Source organism: Phalacrocorax aristotelis, chromosome 7, assembly GCF_949628215.1.
Source record: "Phalacrocorax aristotelis chromosome 7, bGulAri2.1, whole genome shotgun sequence".
In the NCBI taxonomy this organism is placed as follows: Eukaryota; Metazoa; Chordata; class Aves; order Suliformes; family Phalacrocoracidae; genus Phalacrocorax; species Phalacrocorax aristotelis.
The window spans coordinates 18,805,643-18,827,537 of NC_134282.1; the positions used below are offsets into that span (position 1 = coordinate 18,805,643).

The 21,895-nt window shown below is 61.7% G+C and overlaps 3 protein-coding genes across 6 annotated transcripts; all 3 read left to right on the top strand.

The window, feature by feature from the left end:
• Nucleotides 1-684: 684 nt before the first annotated feature.
• On the top strand, nt 685-7,654 carry PRSS56 (serine protease 56). Its single transcript, XM_075098327.1, has 17 exons — nt 685-924; nt 1,770-1,931; nt 2,554-2,751; nt 3,281-3,334; nt 3,681-3,870; nt 3,972-4,080; nt 4,161-4,320; nt 4,478-4,620; nt 4,769-4,928; nt 5,043-5,231; nt 5,339-5,500; nt 5,648-5,711; nt 5,994-6,156; nt 6,556-6,703; nt 6,796-6,882; nt 7,172-7,278; nt 7,407-7,654. The coding sequence occupies exons 1-17, from the start codon at nt 774-776 to the stop codon at nt 7,578-7,580; spliced, it is 2,421 nt and encodes an 806-aa protein (XP_074954428.1). The 5' UTR covers nt 685-773; the 3' UTR covers nt 7,581-7,654.
• An 880-nt stretch (nt 7,655-8,534) lies between these two features.
• Nucleotides 8,535-12,743, top strand: CHRND (cholinergic receptor nicotinic delta subunit). Its single transcript, XM_075099099.1, has 12 exons — nt 8,535-8,709; nt 9,415-9,560; nt 9,751-9,795; nt 9,897-10,006; nt 10,111-10,266; nt 10,514-10,629; nt 10,880-11,080; nt 11,414-11,525; nt 11,648-11,762; nt 11,968-12,169; nt 12,276-12,388; nt 12,465-12,743. The coding sequence occupies exons 1-12, from the start codon at nt 8,658-8,660 to the stop codon at nt 12,645-12,647; spliced, it is 1,551 nt and encodes a 516-aa protein (XP_074955200.1). The 5' UTR covers nt 8,535-8,657; the 3' UTR covers nt 12,648-12,743.
• An 870-nt stretch (nt 12,744-13,613) lies between these two features.
• Nucleotides 13,614-18,407, top strand: CHRNG (cholinergic receptor nicotinic gamma subunit). 4 transcript variants are annotated; one of them, XM_075099098.1, is made up of 12 exons: nt 13,614-13,780; nt 14,156-14,295; nt 14,404-14,448; nt 14,658-14,767; nt 14,865-15,020; nt 15,318-15,415; nt 16,156-16,359; nt 16,634-16,748; nt 17,005-17,119; nt 17,471-17,675; nt 17,772-17,905; nt 17,987-18,407. In XM_075099098.1, exons 1-12 carry the CDS (start codon nt 13,738-13,740, stop codon nt 18,152-18,154), a joined length of 1,533 nt encoding a protein of 510 aa, XP_074955199.1. In that variant the 5' UTR covers nt 13,614-13,737; the 3' UTR covers nt 18,155-18,407. The 4 variants fall into 4 exon arrangements, with proteins under 4 accessions (XP_074955199.1, XP_074955197.1, XP_074955196.1 ...); XM_075099095.1 differs by having other exon boundaries at nt 13,635-13,780; nt 14,119-14,295; XM_075099097.1 differs by having other exon boundaries at nt 13,683-13,780; nt 14,217-14,295.
• The last annotated feature ends 3,488 nt before the right edge of the window (nt 18,408-21,895 follow it).

A 21,895-nucleotide genomic window follows, 5' to 3' on the forward strand; every position in this document is an offset into this window, starting at 1 on the left:
CACACTACCCGCTTGCTGCCTGCCACTGCCAAAAGGCTAAAAGCAGCCGTTACCCCGGCCCCACCTGCCCCCCCCCCCCGACATCCCCCCGGGGCGTGTCCCCCCTCCTGCACCCCAGGCAAGGAACAGCCTTAGTGTGGACACGAGAGGCACCGTGGGGGGGTCCCCGGGGGCAGCCGGTGCTCAGCTCGGGGGTGCAGTGCCCCTGCACAGGGCGGCCTGTTCGGCCAGGGTTGGGCTGGCACAGAGAGAGGGCCCCCCCTTCCCCCGCCCGCCCCGTGTCCACCTCCCTCTCTGCCCGGCCCCCCCTCCCCGCAGTGTCCGCCCGGCCGCTCCCGGCCCGCTGCCCGCCTTTGAAGGGTCTCCCACGCCGGGCCCTGGCCCCCCGCGCCCCGCAGCCGCCGGTGCGTTCCCACCCGCCCGCTGCCGCGCCCCCCCCGCGCCTCCCGCCCGGGGCCCGCCGGAGGGAGGGTGGCGCGGCCGAGGCTTGGCGTGAAAATGATCAAGGGCCGCGGGCAGCAGCGCCCGTCTGATGCTGCCCGCCCGGAGGCCTCGTCGAACAAAGGCGGCATTGAGGACCCGGCTGCGCCCCCCCCCGCGCCCCCCGCCCCGAACTGGCATCATGGCGCGACATTAATGAACTCGCCTGTTTGTGCTCCCCCGGCCCCTCTCTCCTCCCACCGCCCGGGGGACACCATATATATCCATCCCTCCTCGCCTGCCTCGGGCATTTCGGGGGCTCCCCCCTCCTGCCCCCCTTTGCCCGCCCGGGGATGGAACGAGGAGGGAAGTGGACACGGGGCACTCTCCTCGGGGTCTGCCTGGTCCCCCCTGCACTGCTGGCACTGCTGCCACTGCTGAAGCTGTCAGGGGGGGCCCCCGTGGGCCAGAGGCTGTACCCCATGCCAGCCGACGTCCTGCAAGGTCAGTGGGGCACAGGGATGGGGCATCTTTGTGGGAGGGTTTTGCTGCGGACGGGGCAGCAGAAGCAGCCGGGACTTCTGGGTTCGCTCTCAGAAAGGAGGGGGGGGGAAGCGCAAGCAGGATGCCCAGGACCCTGGCAAAGCCCTCCCATGACCACACTGCATGAACTGGGTGGCAAATGCTGCCCATGGCACCCGAGGACACTGGGGTTGCAGGGAGTGGTGCAGTTCATGTCCCACAGCTGCCAGCTCTCCCTCCTGCCCCGGGTACCTGTGCCAGCCCCAGGGAACCCTCAGCCAGGACCTGGCCAGTAGGTGGGAGGCAGTGGGGGGTACAGGTGGGCACAGGTGTGGGCACATGTGGGGATGCACATGCAGAGCACGCAGGACTGCACACACATGGAGACATGCAGGGACATGCACACACGAGCACACAGACCATGGCGCACACAAGTGAGCACCCAGGGCACGGGCACAAGTGTGCACAGAGGTGCATGCACGTGGATGCACATGGGCACGCGGGGGCACACCTGCCCAGGCTCACACCCTTGCTCCATGGCCACGTTTGAACACATGTGTTCACGGGGTTTCCACATGCAGCAGGCACACATGGGTCTGGGCAAACACCCTCCCCATACCATGTGCCCATGTGCCAGCCCCACCGAAGAGGTGACAGTCATGCCTGTCTCCCTAGACAATGCCAACAGGTGACAGGTCATGCCCAGCCTGACTCCCATCATGGATATATTGGGGCATGGGCACCAGGCGGGTTTGGGGCACTCTGTGGCTGTGGTGGGGCAGTGTTGGGGGCACCGGAGTTCTGAGCACACTGCATGTGCCTGGCAGCACTGTCGAGCCGAGGGACACTGGTGCTGGAGGCAGCGCTGAGGAGTGCACTGCTGGCTCTGGAGCGGGCACTGGCTGAGCAGCAGCAGCAGCAAAGCGCCTGCGGGCTCTGTGCCCCCTGCCTCTTTCCCCCCTGTGCCAACCTCACCCAACACTGCCCAGGTGAGTCACAGCCCCACATCCCCCATGGCCCCATCCCCAGGAGACTCTACCTGAACAGAGCCCAGGGTCCCCACCCAAACATTCCCCAGGGTCTCTATCCAAATACTACTACCCAGAGTCCCTGTCCAAATACCACCCCATAACCAGGAGACCCTACCCAAACATGGACCCACCCAAATATTGCTTTTGGGTCCCTACCAAAGCACCACCCCATCCCCTAGAAACCCTACCAAAATGACACCCCAAGACCCTACCCAATATACCTACCCTATATACTTTACCAAAGCAGTGCCCAGACTCCCAAAACATATCCCTAACTGCTAGACACCCTACCAAAACACCACCCAGATACCCTACCCAGGCAGTTCCCCATCCTCTCTAGATCTTACCCCAAATCACCTGAAGCCCTACCCAAAACATTGCCCAATTCCTTGTCCCCTTCCCAGAGATCCCTGCAAAAACATATCTCAGCAACCAGGAGACCCTACCAAAACATGCCAGTGCCGCAGCCCCATCATGCTCCCTTCCCACCTGCCCCAAAGTGGAGCCCAGGATCGCCCAGGTGGGGTGAGCAAGAGGCAGGGAGGACATGGGGATGCCCATAGCTCTGCTGTCCTTGCAGTGCCGGCCATATCCCCTGCTGTGCCACCCAGCTGCCAGGTCCTGCTGGATGCCCAGGCACTGCCCGAGCTGCCCCAGCGCAACTGGGCACTGAGCCAGGCCTGTGCCCCCTACCAGCGCCTGTGCACACCCGAACAGACTCAGCATGCCTGCGTCCCGCTCAGTGCTCGGCTCTGCCGCCACCGCCTCCAGGAGTGCCGTGAGTGGGCACCCGCATCGCCCCTGGCTCTTCCCTGAGAAAGGAGACCCTACAATAACAATCAGGGCACCCCAGGGGATGCCTGGGACTGCCCGGAGGGGATATGTGGCTTTGGGGGGGGGTGACAGGGTGTTGGAGTGGGGTGGGGAGACCAGGGAGATGGGGGCACGGTAGGGTGATGGGGGATCTCTGGTGGGATGGGAAACTGGAGGGGTTGAAGGGATCTGGATTGAGGAGTGGAGATTTGGGGGATGGAGGCACTGGGAGTGATGAGTGGATTGGGGAGGATGGAGCGTAGAGGGATGATGGAAAATCTGGAGTAGGAGAGGGCCAAGAGGGGGTGACAGAGAGATTGGGGACACTGAGTCACCGGGGGAGACAAGCAATCCTGGAGTGGTGGGGGGGTGCTTGTTCAGGATGATGGGGAGCTGGGGAGCACTGAAAGGAACTGTGGTGAGCTAGGGACAGCAGACATGGTGGTGGCATCAGGAGGGGTGTCCCCACATGACATGACAGCTTGTCCCCACAGAGATGGCAGCTGCAGCCCCAGGTTCTGATGCACCAGCAGAGGCGGCGACGCCAGGTGAGCCAGGGTGGCCCCGTGGTGCCCACGCCACCCCCGTCCCCACGCCGGCGGGCCCCCCCGGCCACCCGGCTGCCTGCTGGGCTGGGGGCAGAGGTTAGCGTCGGCAGCTGCTGGACCGCAGGGTGCCCCCGGCCCTCCGCCCACTCACCTCCATGAGCACGATGAGGCTTGACAGCGTGGCCTGCGTTGCCTGACCTCCCCCGGGGGCTGCCCACCATTCCCTCCACCCGCCATGGCCATCCCGGCATCGCTGTGCCCAGCTACCCCATGCCCACCCGGGAGAGGGGGTGTCCCAGCAGCGGGGCTGCAGGAACCCCTCTCTCACCCTAGCTTTGTCCCCCAGGGAGCTGCGGGCATCGCAGGGGCCCCCAAGCCAACAACACAGCTCCCCGAGGACGGATCATGGGTGGCAGCGTGGCCCCGCAGGGGGCCTGGCCCTGGCTGGTGTCGGTGCGGCTCCACGGGGAGCTGATGTGTGGAGGGGTGCTCGTGGGGCGCTCCTGGGTCCTCACTGCAGCCCACTGCTTCACTGGGTATGGCAGGAACGCAGCAATGTAGGGGTGATGTCCCTACAGAGGGGTGGATGGGGTGCCACCCCTGTCACCCCTGTAACTCACTGCCCCTGCACTGCCAGGAATCGAAATGAACTGGCATGGACGGTGGTGGTGGGCGACCATGAGCAGGGCAAGCTGGACGCGGGTGAGCGGGTAGTGCCCGTCCGGCGCATCCTGCCTCACCCCAAGGTCGGTGGAGGTGGGCACCCCCCTGACCTCCCTGTGCATGCTCCAGGGCCCCCCACTGACATCCCCTCATCCTCTTCCAGTTTAACCCCAAGACGTTTCATGGGGACCTGGCGCTGCTGGAACTGGCAGTGCCACTGGCCCCGTCGCCCACCATCAGCCCTGTGTGCCTGCCCAGCGGCCCTGTGGAGCCCAGCCCCGGCACCGCCTGCTACATTGCAGGCTGGGGCTCTCTCTATGAAGGTAGGACCCACACCAACACCCATGGGGTCTGTGGGGTTTCCCCCTTGGTGCCCTCTCAGGTGCTCAGTCCTGATGCACCAAGCCAGGGCAGAGGGGTACAAAAGAAAGGGGGGGTGCTGGGCACTGGGGACCCTGTAACAGGTGCCTTGCCCAGCAGAGGGGCCAGCAGCTGACGTGGTGATGGAGGCGCGAGTGCCCCTGCTCAGCCAGGAGACGTGCCGGGGTGCCCTTGGCAGGGACATGCTCACCAACGCCATGTTTTGTGCTGGGTATTTGTCTGGGGGCATTGACTCCTGCCAGGTAACGCCTGCAGCTGGGGGGCTGCCAGCCCTCCTGCTCAAAAACCCCTTGTGGCACACAGCGGTGTGCATGTGCCATAGCCTGGCACAGCCCAGAAGCGCAGTTGGGGTCCCAGCCCAGACTGATGCATGGGCATCCCTCCTCCCAGGGTGACTCAGGGGGCCCGCTGGCATGCCAGGACCCCTCCTCACACCGCTTCATCCTCTACGGTATCACCTCGTGGGGTGACGGCTGTGGTGAGCAGGGCAAACCAGGTGTCTACACCCGTGTCGCTGCTTTCGTGGACTGGCTCAGGCTCCAGATGGACTGTGAGTGCCACCAGCTGTGCCAGGGGCGGAAACAGACGTGCCCAGGGTGTTGTGGGGATACATCGCTCCTGAGCGGGGGTTCAGCACCTCATGGCAGCCCCGGTGCCCTTGCAGCCACCCCTGGCAGCCGGGAACCGAGCTGCTTTGACCTGCTGGCGCTGGCCCAGCTGCCCTCTGAGCAGCAGCCACTGGAGCGCGCCCGCCTCTGTGCCTTCTATGCTGGGTCCTGCCGGGCCCCCCAGGGCCGGGCTGCCTGCGCCCGCCTGTCTGAGGAGACCTGCCTTGCCAGGACAAGACAATGCGGTGAGCAGGGGGGCCATGCCAGGGCAAGGGTGTGGGGCGGGACCCCGTTTTTGGTAGCGTGGAGCTGGTGTGGTGCCAGGGCCATGGCTCTCCCACTGCACCCACAGAGCTGCACTCCTATGCCCAGACATTGGTGGATCTCCTGCGCCGGGCTGCGGACTTCATCCAAAACCAGTTTGACTTCTCCTTCCTCACCCGTGCCCTGCCCCAGCTCCTGGGCAAGATCTATGGGCATCTCTTCCACCCTCGTGTCCGCAGGGATGCCCCAGGTACCCTCCCAGACTGGGCCACCCAGTGCCCACTTGGGGTGCCATCAGTCCCCCCCATGCCAGCGCCTGGGCACCAGCAGCCTGCCCTGGCACCCCCATGGGGCTCTCCTTCTCCTTGTCCCTCCTGTCCCCTTCTTGTCCTCGCAGGCCCAGCTGTGCCAGGGGGCCAGCCCAGCTCCACAGCAGAAGGACCCTGGAGACACCCCACCAGGTGAGGGATGGTGGGCCACAGGACAAGGGGGGGGCTAAAGGGTTTGGGGAGGTGGGCAAGGTGCCCATGGCACTGATATGCCTTTTTGGGGACAGCTTAAAGCATTGGGGTCCTGCTCTTCCTGCAACCAGGGCACACCCAGAGGGAGGTGGGCATGGCCCTCCAGGGTGCCCAGGGCCAGCCAGATTCCACCAGTGCTGGCACTGCCAGAGTCGGGGGTGGCACTGCCCGGGGGACGTGTGCCACCGGACACCTACCTGAGCTTGCCTGCTGTGCTTGCAGGTGGGAGGCCAGGCAGCCACCCCCCTTCGCAGAGCTCTTCAGGGCCATGGGACCCCAGCTGCAGGACTGGGTGGAGGCACTGAGGGCCATGGCAGGGGGCAGCCGCCCGGCGCCCACCCTGGACAGGGGGCAGCTCCCCAGGGAGACATGGCTCTTCTTACAGGTATTTGGGGAGGGATGGGCTGGGGGGACCTCCTGCCCCTCTGGTGACAGTGCCTCCAGGGACCAAAGCCCAGCAGTTCCCTCATGTCCCCTCCTGACATCCCTTGGACCGATTGTCCTCTGTGCAGCCACGGAGGTGGTGTCTCCCACTCTGCCACCACAAAGGGGCCATTTCACCCTTCCCAGCTGAAACCAGTGCTCCCAGTCCAACCAGTGCAGAACTAGCCATGGGTCTGACCACACAACTTGGGATCTGACCCAACACAGCTATAAAGTTCTCGAGTGCCCTCAATGCCCTGTACAATACCAGCCCAGCTGTGCCCTGGACTCTGCCACTGTGCACATGGCTGTGCCCAGAGGTGCCCTATGGGTGCCACACCCTGTCCCTCCGTCCCTTCAGCAGGGTGAGGAGGTGGTGGAGGAGCTAGTGGGACAGGGACGAGCCTTCCTTGCCCAGCTGCGGGCAGAGCTGGACCTTGGCAGCCCTCTTGAAACCATGGAGCCGCGATGGGCACCCAGAGAGCTGGCAGGGACCCCCTCGCCGAGCCGTGAGTCCTGGGAGCTGGGTGGGCTGGGGCCGACGGGGCAGTGCCCACTGGCCGTGCCCCTGCCAGAGTTTTCTCACTTCTCTCCTTGTCAGGGTCCATGCCAAGGGAGAAACGTGAGCTAGTGCCCACGGAGCTGCCGGGGGTAGAGGAGGAGGAGGAGGAGGCAGGTGCAAGCAGAGGTAAGCTCTGGCCACTGTAGGATGTCACACGCCACCATGGGGAAGGTGGCAAGCCTGGCCTTGGTTTTGCACCCTGGTCCCAGGGCTGATTGTCTCACGTTGGTGGGACAGCCCTTGGCCATACCGCCCTCTGCAGGGACCCGCTGCCCCTTCTGCCTCAGCATGCCCAGATTATGGGTGCTCCTTCCCAGGGCGGGCAGCAGGATGGTGCCCCATGACTCATCCCACCCCTCAGCACACCCCTGATGTCCCCTCTCCATCTTTCTCCTGCCTGTCCCTGGGATTGCAGCATGCCCTGGCTTCAACGAGTCAGTGGTGCGGGTGGGTGCGGTGCGGGACCTGTACGCCTGGGTCCTGCGGGTGCCCGAGCCGGACCTGGTTATGACCTTCCAGGAGGTAAGTGCCCCATCCAGCTGCTCCGAGCCCTCTGCCCTGGCAGCCAAGTGGTGCCACCCCCCAGACCATCTCCATTCTGCCATGTCCCTGGGCCCCCTGGGACTCACAGTGTTGTCATCTCCCCACAGATCCTGGTGGACCTGGGCTCCAAAAATGCCAAGGGGCTGTACCGGGCACAGGTGCGGGCCACAGTGGGGGGCCGCCCCACAGCCTTCGCTGGCCTTGTGGGGCTGGAGAGCGACTCACTGGCCCGCAGCATGCCTGGCCTTGTTGCTCTGGCACTTGAGGCGCTGAAAACCTAATGGTGCCCACAGTGCCCTGGGGCATCATGCCATCAATGGGGACGGGGCCCTGGGGCAGGGGTCTTTCATGTCCTCCAAACACAGCTCCCTCCCCAGCTCAGGCTCTTCCACCCTTTTGTCCCACATTGTGCCTCAGTTTCCCTCTTCCCGCCAGCACTGCCTGACATCCCCAGGGCAATGGGGTGCTGGGGGGCACCTGGAGCATCTCAGCCAGGGATCACAGCCCTCATGTCCCCTGGGATCCCTACCTTGACAAGCCCACCTCCACCCCTTTTACCCTAGAGGCACTTGGGCTGTTATTTATTTGTACAGAGAAAGGTTTATTTTTCAATAAAAAAGGGCTCTATTTTCCAGTAGCTGGTGAGTGTGAAGTGAGTGTTGTGCCATGCAGTGCTGGTGAGGCAGGTGCCAGCAGGGGGGACCTTCCATGGGGGATATGACATCCCATTGCATCCATCTTCCCATTCCCCTGTACCCCCAAAGCGATGCCCCCAGCCTCAGTTCCTACCCCTGGTGTTGGTCCTGTGCCCAGCCTGGCACAAACACCCCAGCCCCACTCTGGCAGTCAGGTACCCCTCCTGCCCACCGCAGCACCCCTGGTGCCACTGCATCGGGGACCCACAGGAAACCTCCTGCCAGTTCAGGGGCCAAGAGTGCCCTGGGTCAGCAGCGAGTGCCAGGGTGGTGCCACCCATGTGCTTGGGCATCAGTGGGTACCAATCCCTCCTACTCTTGGGGAGCCTGCCACTCACAAGCAGCATCACTGGGGCTGCCGAGGAGCAGGGAAGGGGCCGCTACTCCCAGTGCCCAGCAATGCCCATGCTGGGGTGCCCAGGCACAGAGTGACAGGCTGACACCCGTGGGACTGGTGAGGCCAGCTGTGCCTGCCCGTCTCCCCTTCTCCAGGCGCGGAGGTGCCGGAAGAGGGTGGGAGCGGGTATCCGGTCCGGCACCCTTCCCCCCGGCACCTGGCACCATCCATCTCTCACTTCGGCCGGCAGCCGGACATCCGCTTGGCCAGGCCAGGCGGGGAGGTGGCCAGGGCCTGGCACTGTGCGAGGGCACCGCAGGCACCGCATGGGGGACCTGCCAGCGTGGCTGGCCCTGCTTGGGGCACTGGTGCTGTCGGGTGAGTGGGGCCCCAGGGTCTTGGGCATGGGGTTGCCCTATTGCTGGGGGGTTCTGGGCCCCCTCGATGGGGTTGGTGGGCGTTAATGGTGACAGGATCCAAGCTGGGCACAAGTGCCCCCAGGGCTGCATTTTGGGCATTGCCTGGCACAGTCCCTTCACTGAGCATCCCCTGCACCTCTGTCCTGGCTGTGCCACCCAGAGCCATGTCCCTGCCCTGTGTGTCTGTGCACAGTGGGGCTGCATCCCTGCCTGCGTCCTGTGCACCAGCATATGAGTCCATCTGTACATGCACAATTCCACTGTGTCTGTGTGTCTCTGTGTGTGCCTGTCTGTCTGCATGCACACTGATACTGCATCCATGACCGCGTGTCCCTGCCTATACTGGGTCCATGTCCATATGTCAGCGTTCACGTGTGCCTCTGTGCATGCATCCTCCTATGTGCCTGGTACCACCATGTCTTTGCCCAAGTGTCTCTTGTCTGTGTGTCCCTGTGAGTCCTTGTCCATGTGTGCCCATGTGCCCCCCTGCACATGTATCATTCTCACATGTCCAATGTCTGTGGCCCTGTGCAGCACAGGCACACAGTGTCCCGGCCTCCTCCATCCCTACACCACCCTGCCCTCACCAAACATCTCTGTGGGGTGGCACCAGGCCCAGTAACACCCCAGCACCACCCTGGTCTGCCTGATCCCATATCCCCAGGTGGGCTCTGTGTGAACCAGGAGGAGCGGCTCATCCACCACCTCTTTGAAGAGAAGGGCTACAACAAAGAGGTGCGCCCTGTCGTCTCCACTGACCAGGTTGTGGACGTCTATCTGGCCCTCACCCTATCCAACCTCATCTCGCTGGTGAGCCCCAGAGGGCAGTGCCTGCTGTGGTGTGCCCTCCAGCCATGCTTCACCCATGGGGCTGGCTGCATAGGGGGGAGCCCTGGGGCCACTGGCCCAAACCCTGACTGGTGAGGGTTGGGGTCCTGGGCTGGGGGGATGGCTGCTGGGCATGGCCCTGGCATCTCACTGCCCCATGCTGTTGTTGCAGAAAGAGGTAGATGAGACACTCACCACCAACCTATGGCTTGAGCATGTGAGTAGGGACAGGCATTATGGTGTCAGTTGTGCCCTGAGTCACGGGCAATAGAGTGGCCCAGCATGATGTGGGAGTGACCCAGGGGTCCCCTCCTCCAGGGCTGGACCGATTACCGCCTGCAGTGGAACAAGTCTGAGTTTGGGGACATTGAAGTGCTCCGCCTGCCACCGGACATGCTGTGGCTGCCTGAGATAGTCCTGGAGAACAAGTGAGTCGTGCCTTAGTTTCCCCTCCTGAACCCCCTGAGGCATGCTCAGGCTCCCCCCTGCCCCTCGCTGGCCTCTCTGTCACCTTGGCTCTCTCCCGGCATAGCAATGATGGGCTCTTCGAAATTGCCTACTACTGCAACGTCCTCATCTACAATACGGGCTACGTCTACTGGCTGCCACCTGCCATCTTCCGCAGCGCCTGTCCCATCAACGTTGACTTCTTCCCCTTTGACTGGCAGAACTGCACCCTCAAATTCAGGTGCCAGGGGACTGGCTGGGGCAGGACAGGGCAGGGGTGGGCAGCAGAGTGGGCATCCTGGCCCCCTGCAGCGCCCGCTGCTGCAGCACCTTCCCTTGCTGTTGGGGTGCAGCACGGTGGGGGTTTGCAGGTGACTAAGTGGTCTGAGTCCATCAGGCTGGAGGTCAGGGTGGGTGGCTGGTGGGTAACAAGCAGCAGGCGCAGCCCCTCACTGCCTGCCCCCCCACCCCCCCCTCCCCCGGGCCAGCTCGCTGGCGTACAGTGCCCTGGAGATCAGCATGCACTTGAAGACAGATAGCGACCCAGAGACGGGCAAGTATTACCCAGTGGAGTGGATCATCATCGACCCCGAAGGCTTCACAGGTAATGCTTGTGCTCTCTGCTGTGTCCTGTGGCAGCGGGACACCCTGTATTTGGCTCAGGGGCACCCTGGTATTGGGGCACCCTGCCATGGCGACACCCGAGCACCTGGGACTTCGGCACCCTGACACCCATCCCACCAGACTTGGAGCTACCCTGACCCAGGACAGGGAGACTCGGAGCTGGTGGGCCTGGTGAGGTTGGGCATGGTAGGGGCCCCCTATGCCGTACACTGTCCCATGTGCCCCGGTAGAGAACGGAGAATGGGAAATCATCCACCGCCCAGCCCGCAAGAACATCCACCCTGAAGCTCCCCCTGAGAGCAGTGAACACCAGGACATCACCTTCTACCTCATCATCAAACGCAAGCCGCTCTTCTATGTCATCAACATCGTCACGCCCTGCATCCTCATTGCCTTCATGGCCATTCTTGTCTTCTACCTGCCCGCCGACAGTGAGTGAACCCTGGTGGCACCCATGCAAGGCTTGGGGGTCACCCCATGGGGTACCTCCATGTCCCACACCTGTACCAGGTCCTGGGACATAGCACACGTCCTCAGTGACCAGCAAGGGGACACCCTGGTAGGACATCATCATCCCAGCCAGGCACCCTGGCAGAGGCACACTTGGACACAGGATACTCCTTGTGGGACCCTGGGGTACCACCAAAGTAGAAAACCCTATATGGGGCACTGTATGGTGGGACACTGGGAGGGCAATCCTGGCACTGGTGGCACAGGAAGGGTGACCTGGAGCAGGGTTTTTCCTGAGCTCACCTGCTCTCCAGGTGGTGAGAAGATGACCCTGGTGATCTCGGTGCTCCTGGCCCAGTCCGTCTTCCTTCTGCTCATCTCCCAGCGCCTGCCTGCCACCTCCCATGCCATCCCCCTCATCGGCAAGTGAGTCCTGGGCACCGCTGGGTGCAACAGGGATATCATGGGTTCCCTGCAGTGCCAGAGGGCAGCTCTGCCTGTGCCCAGCCTCTGTGGCAAAGCCAGCCCTAGGTCCATGCCCCTCATAGGTACCTGCTTTTCATCATGCTACTGGTGACAGCCGTGGTGGTGATCTGTGTTGTGGTCCTCAACTTCCATTTCCGCACCCCCAGCACCCATACCATGTCTGACTGGGTCAAAGAAGTAAGCGGGGTGCTGGGCTTGGGTGGGTGAATGGGTGGCACCATGCCCCACAGAGGGCATGGAACAGCCCAGCCCTGGCATTGCATTGGGATGTCCCATCTGCATCACCCCAAGGATTTGCATGCCCAGGTTGGGGGCAGAATGTGGGGATGTCATTGCACCAACGGGGTGGCCAAGGGACCTGACACTACCTCCTATGCCCCAGGTCTTCTTGGAGAGCCTGCCCCGCCTGCTGGGCATGTCACAGCCAGGTGAGAGCCCAGCAGGTGCCCCATGCATCCGGCGCTGCAGCTCGGCTGGCTACATCGCCAAGGCAGAGGAGTACTTCAGCGTCAAGTCCCGCAGCGAGCTCATGTTCGAGAAGCAGTCGGAGCGGCACGGGCTGGCCAGCCGCATTACCCCTGCCCGTGAGCCTCAGCCCCTCTGCTGGAACATGGGGAAGGGCAGCAGAGCAGGGGTCTCTGGGGGTGGTAGCCCTTTGGAGCCTGTCTCACTGCCCCCCCTTACCCCCAGGTTTGGCACCCATGGAGACTGGCGAGGAGCAGCTCTACGAGCACGTAAAACCCGTTGTTGACAGTGCCAACTACATTGTCAAGCACATGCGGGAGAAGAACAGCTACAATGAGGTGGGGGCTATGGGCATGGCAGGGGCAGAGGGGCCTCCTGTGCCCCCCACTGCCCAGCTCCTGGCTCCTTCCCCAGGAGAAGGACAACTGGAACCGTGTGGCCCGTACCTTGGACCGCCTCTGCCTCTTCCTCATCACCCCCACACTGGTGGTGGGCACCCTCTGGATCTTCCTCATGGGCATCTACAACCACCCCCCACCGCTGCCCTTTGCCGGAGACCCCTATGACTACCGGGAGGAGAACAAGCGCTTCATCTAGGTGTGGGGGGTCCCATGTGCCAGCCCCCTGTGCCTTCCCACTCACCTGCCTTGGCTTGGGGAAATAAAGCTGGGTGCTCCTCACCACGCAGTGCTGAGCTGGTGGCTGCTCTTGGTGTACCCCCCATGGGCATGATGCCCACCCTGAGCGCCGTGTGTGTGCTGGGGAGGGTGATGCCTACCCAGGGAATGGGTGCAGTTGTGTGTCCTGAGCATGGTGGTCCTCAGCTGTGGCTGGAAGGGGTGTTTCCCAGAGGGGATGTGGTGCTACCAACCCTGCTACCCCCATTGGGCTGGGCATTCGGGACAGGATGGGCTTGGGGAGGTCACAGACACCTCCCAGCACAGCACCATCCCCTGTGGACCCACTGCAGTGGGCAGAGATGCCATCAGTGCTCATATCACCCCCCTGTCCCCATGACCCCCCAGCCAGACACCCACAAGTGTCCCCCCATCCTGCAGCACCTGGCTGGGGGCCAAGGGGGTATCTCCTTCCCCAGCTCAGCAGGGCGACACCAGGGCTCCAATTTCAGGGGGCACAGCTGATGTGCCCCCACCGGCAATGGCCAGGAACAGCTGTCACATCCTTGCCACTGAGCCAGGAATCTCACACCCCTCCCCCACACCCCTACACAGGGCCTGGCAGGAGTTGGACCCCCAATGCGGGCATCAGTCCACAGACTGACATCGCGAGACTTGCCTGCCCCTTCCCCACCCTACATCCCAGGGGCAGCCACCACCATGGGGGGACAGGGCACTGCTGGGGGTGCTGCAGGGAGATGCATCCCTCTGTGGGGTCAGGGGTAAACCGAGGCATGGAACTCATTTTGCCCCCAGACCCAATTCCAACCCCCATGGCACAAATGTCAGAGGAGCTTCCCAGAAAACTGGCATCACCCTGACAGCGGGGCGGGGGGGGGAGAGTGGGGGGCGGGGACAGGGGTGGTCACCCGCCCCTCCCCGTCCCGTGGCTGTTGGGAACAGCTGACAGCGGTGGAGGACAGCTGTCCTGTCCCACCAGGCGCCAGGCCCAGAACAACGCTGTACAGGCGCCGAGCAGAGCCCCAGAACCTGCACCCCACCACACTGCCATGCGCTGCCACAGCCTCCTCCTCACCCTCTGTGCCCTGGCAGGTAAGGAGTGCCTGTCCCGGAGGGAGTCCTTGGGGGGGGCACCCCGTCATCCCCTGCCTTTGCCCTTGGGGGTTCGTCACCCATGGGTGTCCATGGCCATGCACCACCCCACTGGGGTGTCCCCAAGCTGGCAGCCTACTTTCCCCGCGTCCTGCCCTGAAGACGTCCCTGGGGTGAGCAGGGTAGGGGATGTGGGGGGGCTGCACATCCCCTGGCTTGCACACTGGTCCACTGATACACACTGTCAAGCACACACAGCTGTGTGTGCACACCCACAGTAACACACGAGTGGGCATCCCCTCCCCAGGCACACCCTGTGCCACCCTCACCCACACCAGCAGGTCCTGGGGGCATTGGTGGCTCTGCCGTCCCCAGGCGTGGGCTGCAGGAACCAGGAGGAGAAGCTGCTGCAGGACCTCATGACCAACTACAACAGGCACCTGCGCCCGGCCCTGCGTGGGGACCAGATCATCGATGTCACCCTCAAGCTCACCCTCACCAACCTCATCTCCCTGGTGAGCGACCCCCCCGCCCCAGTCCCCACAGCAGGATGGGATTTGTCCCAACACGTGGGGCAGTAGGCAGAGGTGGGCAGGGTGCTAAAGTTCTTCCTTCCTTACCAGAACGAGCGGGAGGAGACCCTCACAACCAACGTCTGGATCGAGATGGTGAGACCCCCTCATCCCCAGGCAGGACCCCCGGGCCACATTTGCGTCTCAGAATGGCACCTCATGGAAGGCTGGCACTGTAACCTGAACCCCATTTTGTGGATGCCCCCAACTGAACCCCTTTTGGGGGTAGTATGGGACAGGCAGCCCACAAGCTGCCCCACCTTGGGGAGCGCCATGACCCTCCCTCTTTGTTTCCCTTCCCCCAGCAATGGTCTGATTATCGCCTGCGGTGGGACCCCAAGAAATATGACAACATCCAGCTGCTGCGGGTGCCTTCCACCATGGTCTGGCTGCCCGACATTGTCCTGGAGAACAAGTAGGTGATGGGGCAATGGGGACATACCCCTGCAAAGGGTGTGGCAGCTGCCCCCCCTGGGCACAGTCTGGGGCTGAGCCCACCCTTTCTCCCACAGCATCGATGGGACCTTTGAAATCACCCTCTACACCAACGTGCTGGTTTCCCCCGATGGCAGCATCTACTGGCTGCCCCCCGCCATCTACCGCAGTGCCTGTGCCATCCACGTCACCTATTTCCCTTTTGACTGGCAGAACTGCACTATGGTCTTCCAGTGAGCACCGGCTGGGCACACGCGGGCACCATGGCTGGGGCCATCCAGCAGGTCCTGCTGGGATACAAGGGATTGACATGGGATGCCCACCTTTGCCCCAGGGCAATGAGCCCCTCAGCAGACAAGTGCCACCTGCCTGTCCCCTGGCACCCCATCGGTGGCAGGAGGCACCTTGGCCAAGCCAAACACCCCAAAGCAGAGCTAGAGGTGGCCAGTGTGACCCAGTACCACGCTGGCACCCTTTGCTCATCCAGCCTGCTGCATGGCAGCCTGTGCCACCCCGTTGTCCCTCCCCAGGTCCCAGACATACAGTGCCAATGAAATCAACCTGCTGCTGACGGTGGAGGAAGGCCAGACTGTGGAGTGGATCTCCATCGACCCCGAGGCTTTCACAGGTAACACCGTGGCTACCCCCATGGCACAGGAGCATCCCGCCACAGGGAGCACCCAACAGGCCTGGTGCCATGCTGGCAGCTGCCAAAAGCAGGGCTGCAGGTGCTATTAGCAGCTTCTGACATTACATGGGCACTTAAGCTATTAGTAGAAGCGGGTGTGTGGCAGAGATTTGTTTTTCTAACCCCCCCATCTCGGGGCTCTCACCGCCTGACAGCCACTCCTGGAGAGCACTGTTCCTGGGAGCTTGATTGATGCTGGCAACGTAGCTGTCACAGCCAAACGATGACGTTTTCCATCACATTTTAATTGCATATTGAAGGAGCAAAATGCTTTTCGGGCAGCAAGATTTATTTTTTCATTACTGGCCTGAGCTGCGATCTCGATTGGGAAAAATCTATCGCTCCCACAGATGGTGGGGGAAAACAGCGCGCTGTCACCTAGCGTCACACTCAGCTTCCCCCTGCAGCACCCTAGAGGCAGGGAGATGGGGGGACCCCAGCCCCACACGTAATGCCCTGGGAGCCCCCAAGGGGCTCGAGGTGCCCCACATGTGCCCAGCTGTCCCCTCCAACAGTTTTATGGGATACACCTTTCCCTGCACTGTGCACAGCCTGGGTGCTCCATGGGGCCCACGCCAACTGCCAGCTCTCCCTTTCCTCCTCCTCTCTGGGCTGGGGGTCTGGCATCCCCATTGCCCCTGGTGGGGTGGTGGGACTCATATGGCACTGCCGTGTGGCAGAGAATGGCGAATGGGCCATCAAGCACCGCCCTGCTCGGAAGATCATCAATTCAGAGCACTTCACCCCAGATGACATCCAGTACCAGCAGGTCATCTTCTACCTCATCATCCAGCGCAAGCCACTCTTCTACATCATCAACATCATCGTGCCCTGTGTCCTCATCTCTGCCATGGCCGTGCTGGTCTACTTTTTGCCCGCCAAAGGTAGCACTGGTGCCATGCCCTCGGGGGACATGGGGATATGCAAGGGTGGGCAGCCACAGGCAAGGAAGGACTCATTGTCCCCTCTGTGCTTGGGGACCATCAGTGCCATCTCTCACCCACTTCTGTGGTATTTGGGGGGAGGGGAGAAGCCACATAAAAAGCCTCGTGGCAGGACTTGGCCTGTTCAGCTTTGGGATGGGGGCTTTTTGCCAAAGGAGCGCAATGCCCACACCACTGCCCCATGCCAACCTCTGCCTTCCCCCCTCCTTGGCAGCGGGTGGGCAGAAATGCACTGTCTCCATCAATGTCCTCCTGGCCCAGACCGTTTTCCTCTTCCTCATTGCCCAGAAGGTGCCTGAGACCTCCCAGGCTGTGCCTCTCATCGGGAAGTAAGTGATGCACAGGAACAGGGGTGCCAGCTGTCACACTGTGCCAGCAGGGACTCTGGGTGCAGTGCAGCAGTCAGTGCCCAGGGAGAGGACCCTGGCACAGAAATAACCCCCAGCCCAGGCAGGGCTGTCACAGGGCTACCAAGTGCCTGTGTCCCACTGCCACTCCCCAGTTTCCAGCCCAGGAGGGCACTGAGAAGGACCTTACGTGCCCATAGCCTGTGACCTAGATGTGAGGCCTGTGCTTCCTCCCCAGGTACCTGACCTTCCTCATGGTGGTGACAGTGGTGATCGTGGTGAATGCTGTCATCGTCCTCAATGTCTCTCTGAGAACACCCAACACTCACTCCATGTCCCAGAGAGTGCGCCAGGTACCTGCTGTTGTCTTCCTGCCCCTTATACATGGGGGATGCGGTGGGTATTTGGGGACCGAGGCCGTGTCCCTTGCAGAGTGGGGTGGCAGGCATGCCTTCATCTGAGTGCAAGTCCTGGCACAAAGAGGGACCTCCAAGATGTCCCCAAGGGACCACACTGTGCCATTAAACCCCTCCGAGCCACTCTAAACACTGGGGAGCAGCAGGTGCCAATGCACCCAGCATCCTGGTGGCACAAGGGTACCCCACGGGGATGCTCCAGGTGATGCAAGGGGACCTGATTGCATCCACTGGATGCTCTGGGCAGTGTGTGAGGGGTCAGGTCCCTGTGGGTGATGCTGTGCCCAGGTGTGCCTGCACCTCCTGCCCCGCTACCTGGGCATGCACATGCCAGAGGAGACACCTGGGCCGCCGCGAGCAGCCCGGAGGCGCAGCTCCCTGGGGCTCATGGTGAAAGCTGACGAGTACATGCTGTGGAAAGCTCGGACTGAGCTGCTTTTTGAGAAGCAGAAGGAGAGGGATGGGCTGATGAAAACCGTACTGGAGAAGATCGGTGAGCGCCCCTGGGGGGTTGGCAATTCCCCGTGGGCAATGTGCCAGGCAGCCAGACACTGACTGGTGCCTGCTGTGCTGGCTCCACTGCCCGTAGAACGTGGCCTGGAGAGTGGCAGTCCCCAGGATTTCTGCCAGAGCCTGGAGGAGGCAGGCCCTGAGATCCGTGCCTGCGTGGATGCCTGCAACCATATTGCTAATGCCACACGGGAGCAGAACAACTTCAGCAGTGTGAGTTGGGGCCGGGGGGAGAGGGACCCACATGGGGGACAGTGGGGGCAGCCCTCACACCCCTCCTTGTGCCACCGGCAGGAGAGCGAAGAGTGGATCCTGGTGGGACGGGTGATCGACCGTGTCTGCTTCTTCATCATGGCCTCCCTCTTCGTGTGCGGCACCGTCGGCATCTTCCTCATGGCTCACTTCAACCAAGCGCCTGCCCTGCCCTTCCCTGGGGACCCCAAGCAGTACCTGCCGCAGTGACACCTGTGGGCGCCCACCAGCCCTCCTGCTGCTGGGACCGCCGGAGCGAGGGGCTGGGTGTCCCCACACCAGCCTTCCTGGCTGAGGTCCCTGTGGGCACAGCAGATCCTGGTGCCAAGCACAGCTCTGGAGGAGGACTGCGGGTGGTGGGGCTCTGCCACCCTCCAAGCAGTGGTGGTGACGGGGAAGAGGGGAACACGGGATGGCCATGCTGTACTGCTAAATGTGGAAGTAAAGCCTGCAGCAGTCTCAGAAGCCTTTGTGGTATCATTGCCACATGCCCACTGATGGGGTTACCCTTCTCAGACAGGCTGGATGTGCCACCCATGCAGGCTAGCTTCAGACCTCTAAGCCACACAGTTCTGTCCCAGCACCCCACAAGGGTGCTGAGAGACAAGACAAGGGGGAACCAGAGCAAAGTCTAGGTTTCTGATGGGCACTAGCACTGGCAGCAAGAGCCACATTACCCCACTGCAAATTCACAGCTTCAAGCCCAGGACAAATGGGGCCCCTTGGAATCTCTTGCCATGGCAATGGTGGCAACAGGGCAGGAATCACAGATACAACCCCCATTCTGGGGCAGCAATGGAACCAAGGATGGGATTAGGGGCAGGCACTCCCTCCCTCCATTTCTCCCTCCCCCCCAGCTGTGGAGGGCAGCTGAATTGCTGTCCCTGCTCCCTAGCAAGTGGCTTGGGGTGGGAACACTCTGGGCCACCAGGCACCCAAACCCCTCAGGGATGGATGCCCCTTGACACCCACTCTGCTACAAGCATCATTAGATGAATCCCTCCTCCACTGGCCCTCCTTGCCCCACGTGATCACCTCTGTCAAGCACAGCCCCTACCCTCCCTCCCAGTGATGCCGTGTCCTGCCCTGTGCCCCTTCACAGACCTTTGGGGCCACTGCGGCTTTGTTCCTGCTGGCAGGGGAGATGTGGGAGGTCAGCCTGGGAACTATGGCAGGCAGCGTCTGCTCCTCTGAGGCCCAGATCACGCCACCTGCGCCTGGCTCCAGGACGTGCTGTGTCTTCAGCAGCCTCACTGGCCAAGCACCAGCTGCCTCTGCTGCTGCTCGGAGAAAACTGGCTGGCTACTGCCCACCACTGGCTCCTGGCACTGCCTGCCAGAGGTGAGGGCACTGCGGGCATGGATGGAGGAGGGAGGCAAACACCCAGCAGCTGAGACATCAACTCTTGGATGCCTGCAGCCTGGTCATGGCCTGGATCCACCCTCTGGCTGTGCCAGCCTGCCTGTGCTCTCTGCAAGGTGGCTTTTCTTGCCTCATACACGGGAGATGCGTGATGCCCACAGCACCAAGATCAGGTGGATCTGGTGCTTCAGGCTGGCACCTTCAAGCAGACAGGGATGGTGCCCACCAGCACAGGCAGGGGTGCCCAGATGAGCTCACCAAGCACCCAGTGCCCTGGCTGGGTCCTGCCTCCTGTCCCCCTGCCTGGGTCACTCCCCATAGAGCCAGCCCTGTGGCCATGGTCTGGGTGAGGTGCCCAGGTCTTGGGGCACCGTACTCCTCCTGGCCACAGCCTTCTTGCTGGCGAATGACAGCACTGCACAGCCCTCCTGTCCCCCCACAGCCACCAAACAGTGATGTCCTCTCCCCAGCCCCAGAGTAGCTGAAGGGACAGGCTGCCCTGGCCAAGTGTCCCCAGACCTGTGAGAGTCAGAAGCTGCCATGAGCTGCCCAAACCATAGCACCAGGCATGCCCCCAGCCCCCTGGGCTCTCCCTCCCCAAGACAGTGCAGAATTAATGAGCTCCAGTCTGTCTTTGCCTGGCCATTTCCCAATGATTCCTGGGTCTCCATTGTTCTGCTGCCAGTCTCCAGGGCAAGGGGGCTCTGAAGAGGGCCCAGTACTGTCACCCACTTCTTCCCGCTCCACAGAGCTGCTGCTTCTTTCAGGTGAGCTCGGTATCCAGCATGTCCATACACCACAACTGGAAAGGGACAAGCTTTATCAGCCTGGCGGGAGCATGTGGCTGAGACCACATACTCCACAACCCCCAAGCAATGGTTTTACCTCCCCTCTGGAGGTCCCTGGGGTTTATCACCACACCAGACACAAGGAGAAAACCAAAAGCAGTAGCCAGGATGCCACAGGTCTTGGGCAGCAAATGTGTCTTGCAGGATCCAGTGGGGGAACACACTACAGGTCACCCTACCCAGAGCTAGCAGGGTGCTGGGGGGAGCTCAGCGAGACCAGAAAAGCCCCCCCAGCCCAGCATCAGCTACATGTGCCTGTACCCCATCAAGAAGCACCAACATGGGGCAAAATCATCCTTCAAGAACCCCCCAACTGCTCCCCTCCAAAACTGGGGACTCCTTTCTCTCTGAGGGCTGGGAAGCAGATTTCCTCCTTAGCTGCAGCTTGGAGACACCCAGCACACCCACCCCACCACTCCCTGAGCCCCACAGCCAAGCCCACCCCAGCCACCAGCCCCCACTTGACCAGCCACAGCCAGAGACACCCAGGGCCCATGAGCCCACCACAGCCCAGCATCCCCTTGGGAAAGAAGAGCCATGGGGCTGGACTCCAGGCCTCAAAGGTGTTCAAAGCCCTGTCAGTCTCCCCAAATGCCACTATACAGGGATCGAGAAAGTTTAAGGGTGGACAAAGCCTTCAGGATGAGGAAAGCAGGAAAAATCACAACTCACCAGATTCAGAGCTCCCACAGCTTCAGGCTTGCTTCCTGAATGAAGAGGATCTAAAATGTTTTTTTAGAGCATGATAGAGGGTCCTTCCCCTCCCAAATGACCCCATGGCTATCTTTTCACCACTCTCATTAGTCGGACAAATAGACCACAACCCAAAAGCCCTGTTCCAAAAACAGTCTGGCTCCATCCTTCTCCAAGGCATAGAAGGCACCAAACCTGGTGCTTGACACAGATCAAACACTGCTTTTCTTCTGACCTCTGCAAAAGTTGCAGCCTTAAAGAGGACAAACACCAAGGCCCAACCAGCTAGCTCCCTTCAAGGCTGAGCAAAAGGAACCAGTGCTGAGTTCCTCTAAATCTCAACCACAGTGGCAGCAGTAGGAGAGGAACAGCCTCCCAGGGAAGGGCTCTTCCACAGCTCACTTGCAAAGCGTATTTAAGGGCGAACACAGCAGGACTGCAGCATTTTCAGATTTAATAGCAAGCCGGCACTCATCAGCACCAGCTTAGATGCAGGGCATCAGAGGCAAGAAGTGGGCGAGTACATGAAATAGCAGAGGTGGACGCGATGCGCAGCTGGGCACAACCACAGGACTAAATCCCTAAGTGATGTCATCTGCAAGAAGCTAAATGCACTGTGGATAAAGGGAGCCTGCAGCTAGTATTTCAGCCTTGCCTTGCAAGGCTATCTTTGCTTAGATTGCCAAAATGCAATTACAACTAAATCCCCCCTAACAAATACCGGAGAGCAGCAGGGGAGAGTTGTATTTAAAAGGAATTTTAAGTAGCAGCCGTAGTAGTACCTGATCGCAGCGGGGAAAACAAACTGTGTCTGGAAAAGAGCATTTGGTTGAGAGCTGGTAACAAAAAAGTGGCAAGAGCAGGAATAGGACTGTGGGGTCTTGAGAAGCAGAGAGAGGGATGCCACCACAGCCCGGGGAACTTCCCTGCTCCCTGCCTAGCCAGGTGCCAGCAGGCACAAACTGCCTGACCACAGGGAGCAGTCAGTGATAGCTGACAGTGCGCTGAATGTTTCTAGACAGCCTAGGACTGACACTCTCAGTGCAGA

Bases quoted from the DNA above. Each gene is read 5' to 3' on its own strand.
- CHRNG (XM_075099098.1), top strand. From the start codon at position 13,738: ATGCGCTGCCACAGCCTCCTCCTCACCCTCTGTGCCCTGGCAG. The intron at 14,768-14,864 runs GTAGGTGATGGG...TTTCTCCCACAG, and splicing joins GACATTGTCCTGGAGAACAA to CATCGATGGGACCTTTGAAA. The intron at 16,749-17,004 runs GTAAGTGATGCA...CTTCCTCCCCAG, and splicing joins GCTGTGCCTCTCATCGGGAA to GTACCTGACCTTCCTCATGG.
- CHRND (XM_075099099.1), top strand. From the start codon at position 8,658: ATGGGGGACCTGCCAGCGTGGCTGGCCCTGCTTGGGGCACTGGTGCTG. The intron at 9,561-9,750 runs GTGAGCCCCAGA...CTGTTGTTGCAG, and splicing joins TATCCAACCTCATCTCGCTG to AAAGAGGTAGATGAGACACT. The intron at 11,763-11,967 runs GTAAGCGGGGTG...CCTATGCCCCAG, and splicing joins TGTCTGACTGGGTCAAAGAA to GTCTTCTTGGAGAGCCTGCC.
- PRSS56 (XM_075098327.1), top strand. From the start codon at position 774: ATGGAACGAGGAGGGAAGTGGACACGGGGCACTCTCCTCGGGGTCTGC. The intron at 925-1,769 runs GTCAGTGGGGCA...TGTGCCTGGCAG, and splicing joins GCCAGCCGACGTCCTGCAAG to CACTGTCGAGCCGAGGGACA. The intron at 2,752-3,280 runs GTGAGTGGGCAC...TTGTCCCCACAG, and splicing joins CCACCGCCTCCAGGAGTGCC to AGATGGCAGCTGCAGCCCCA.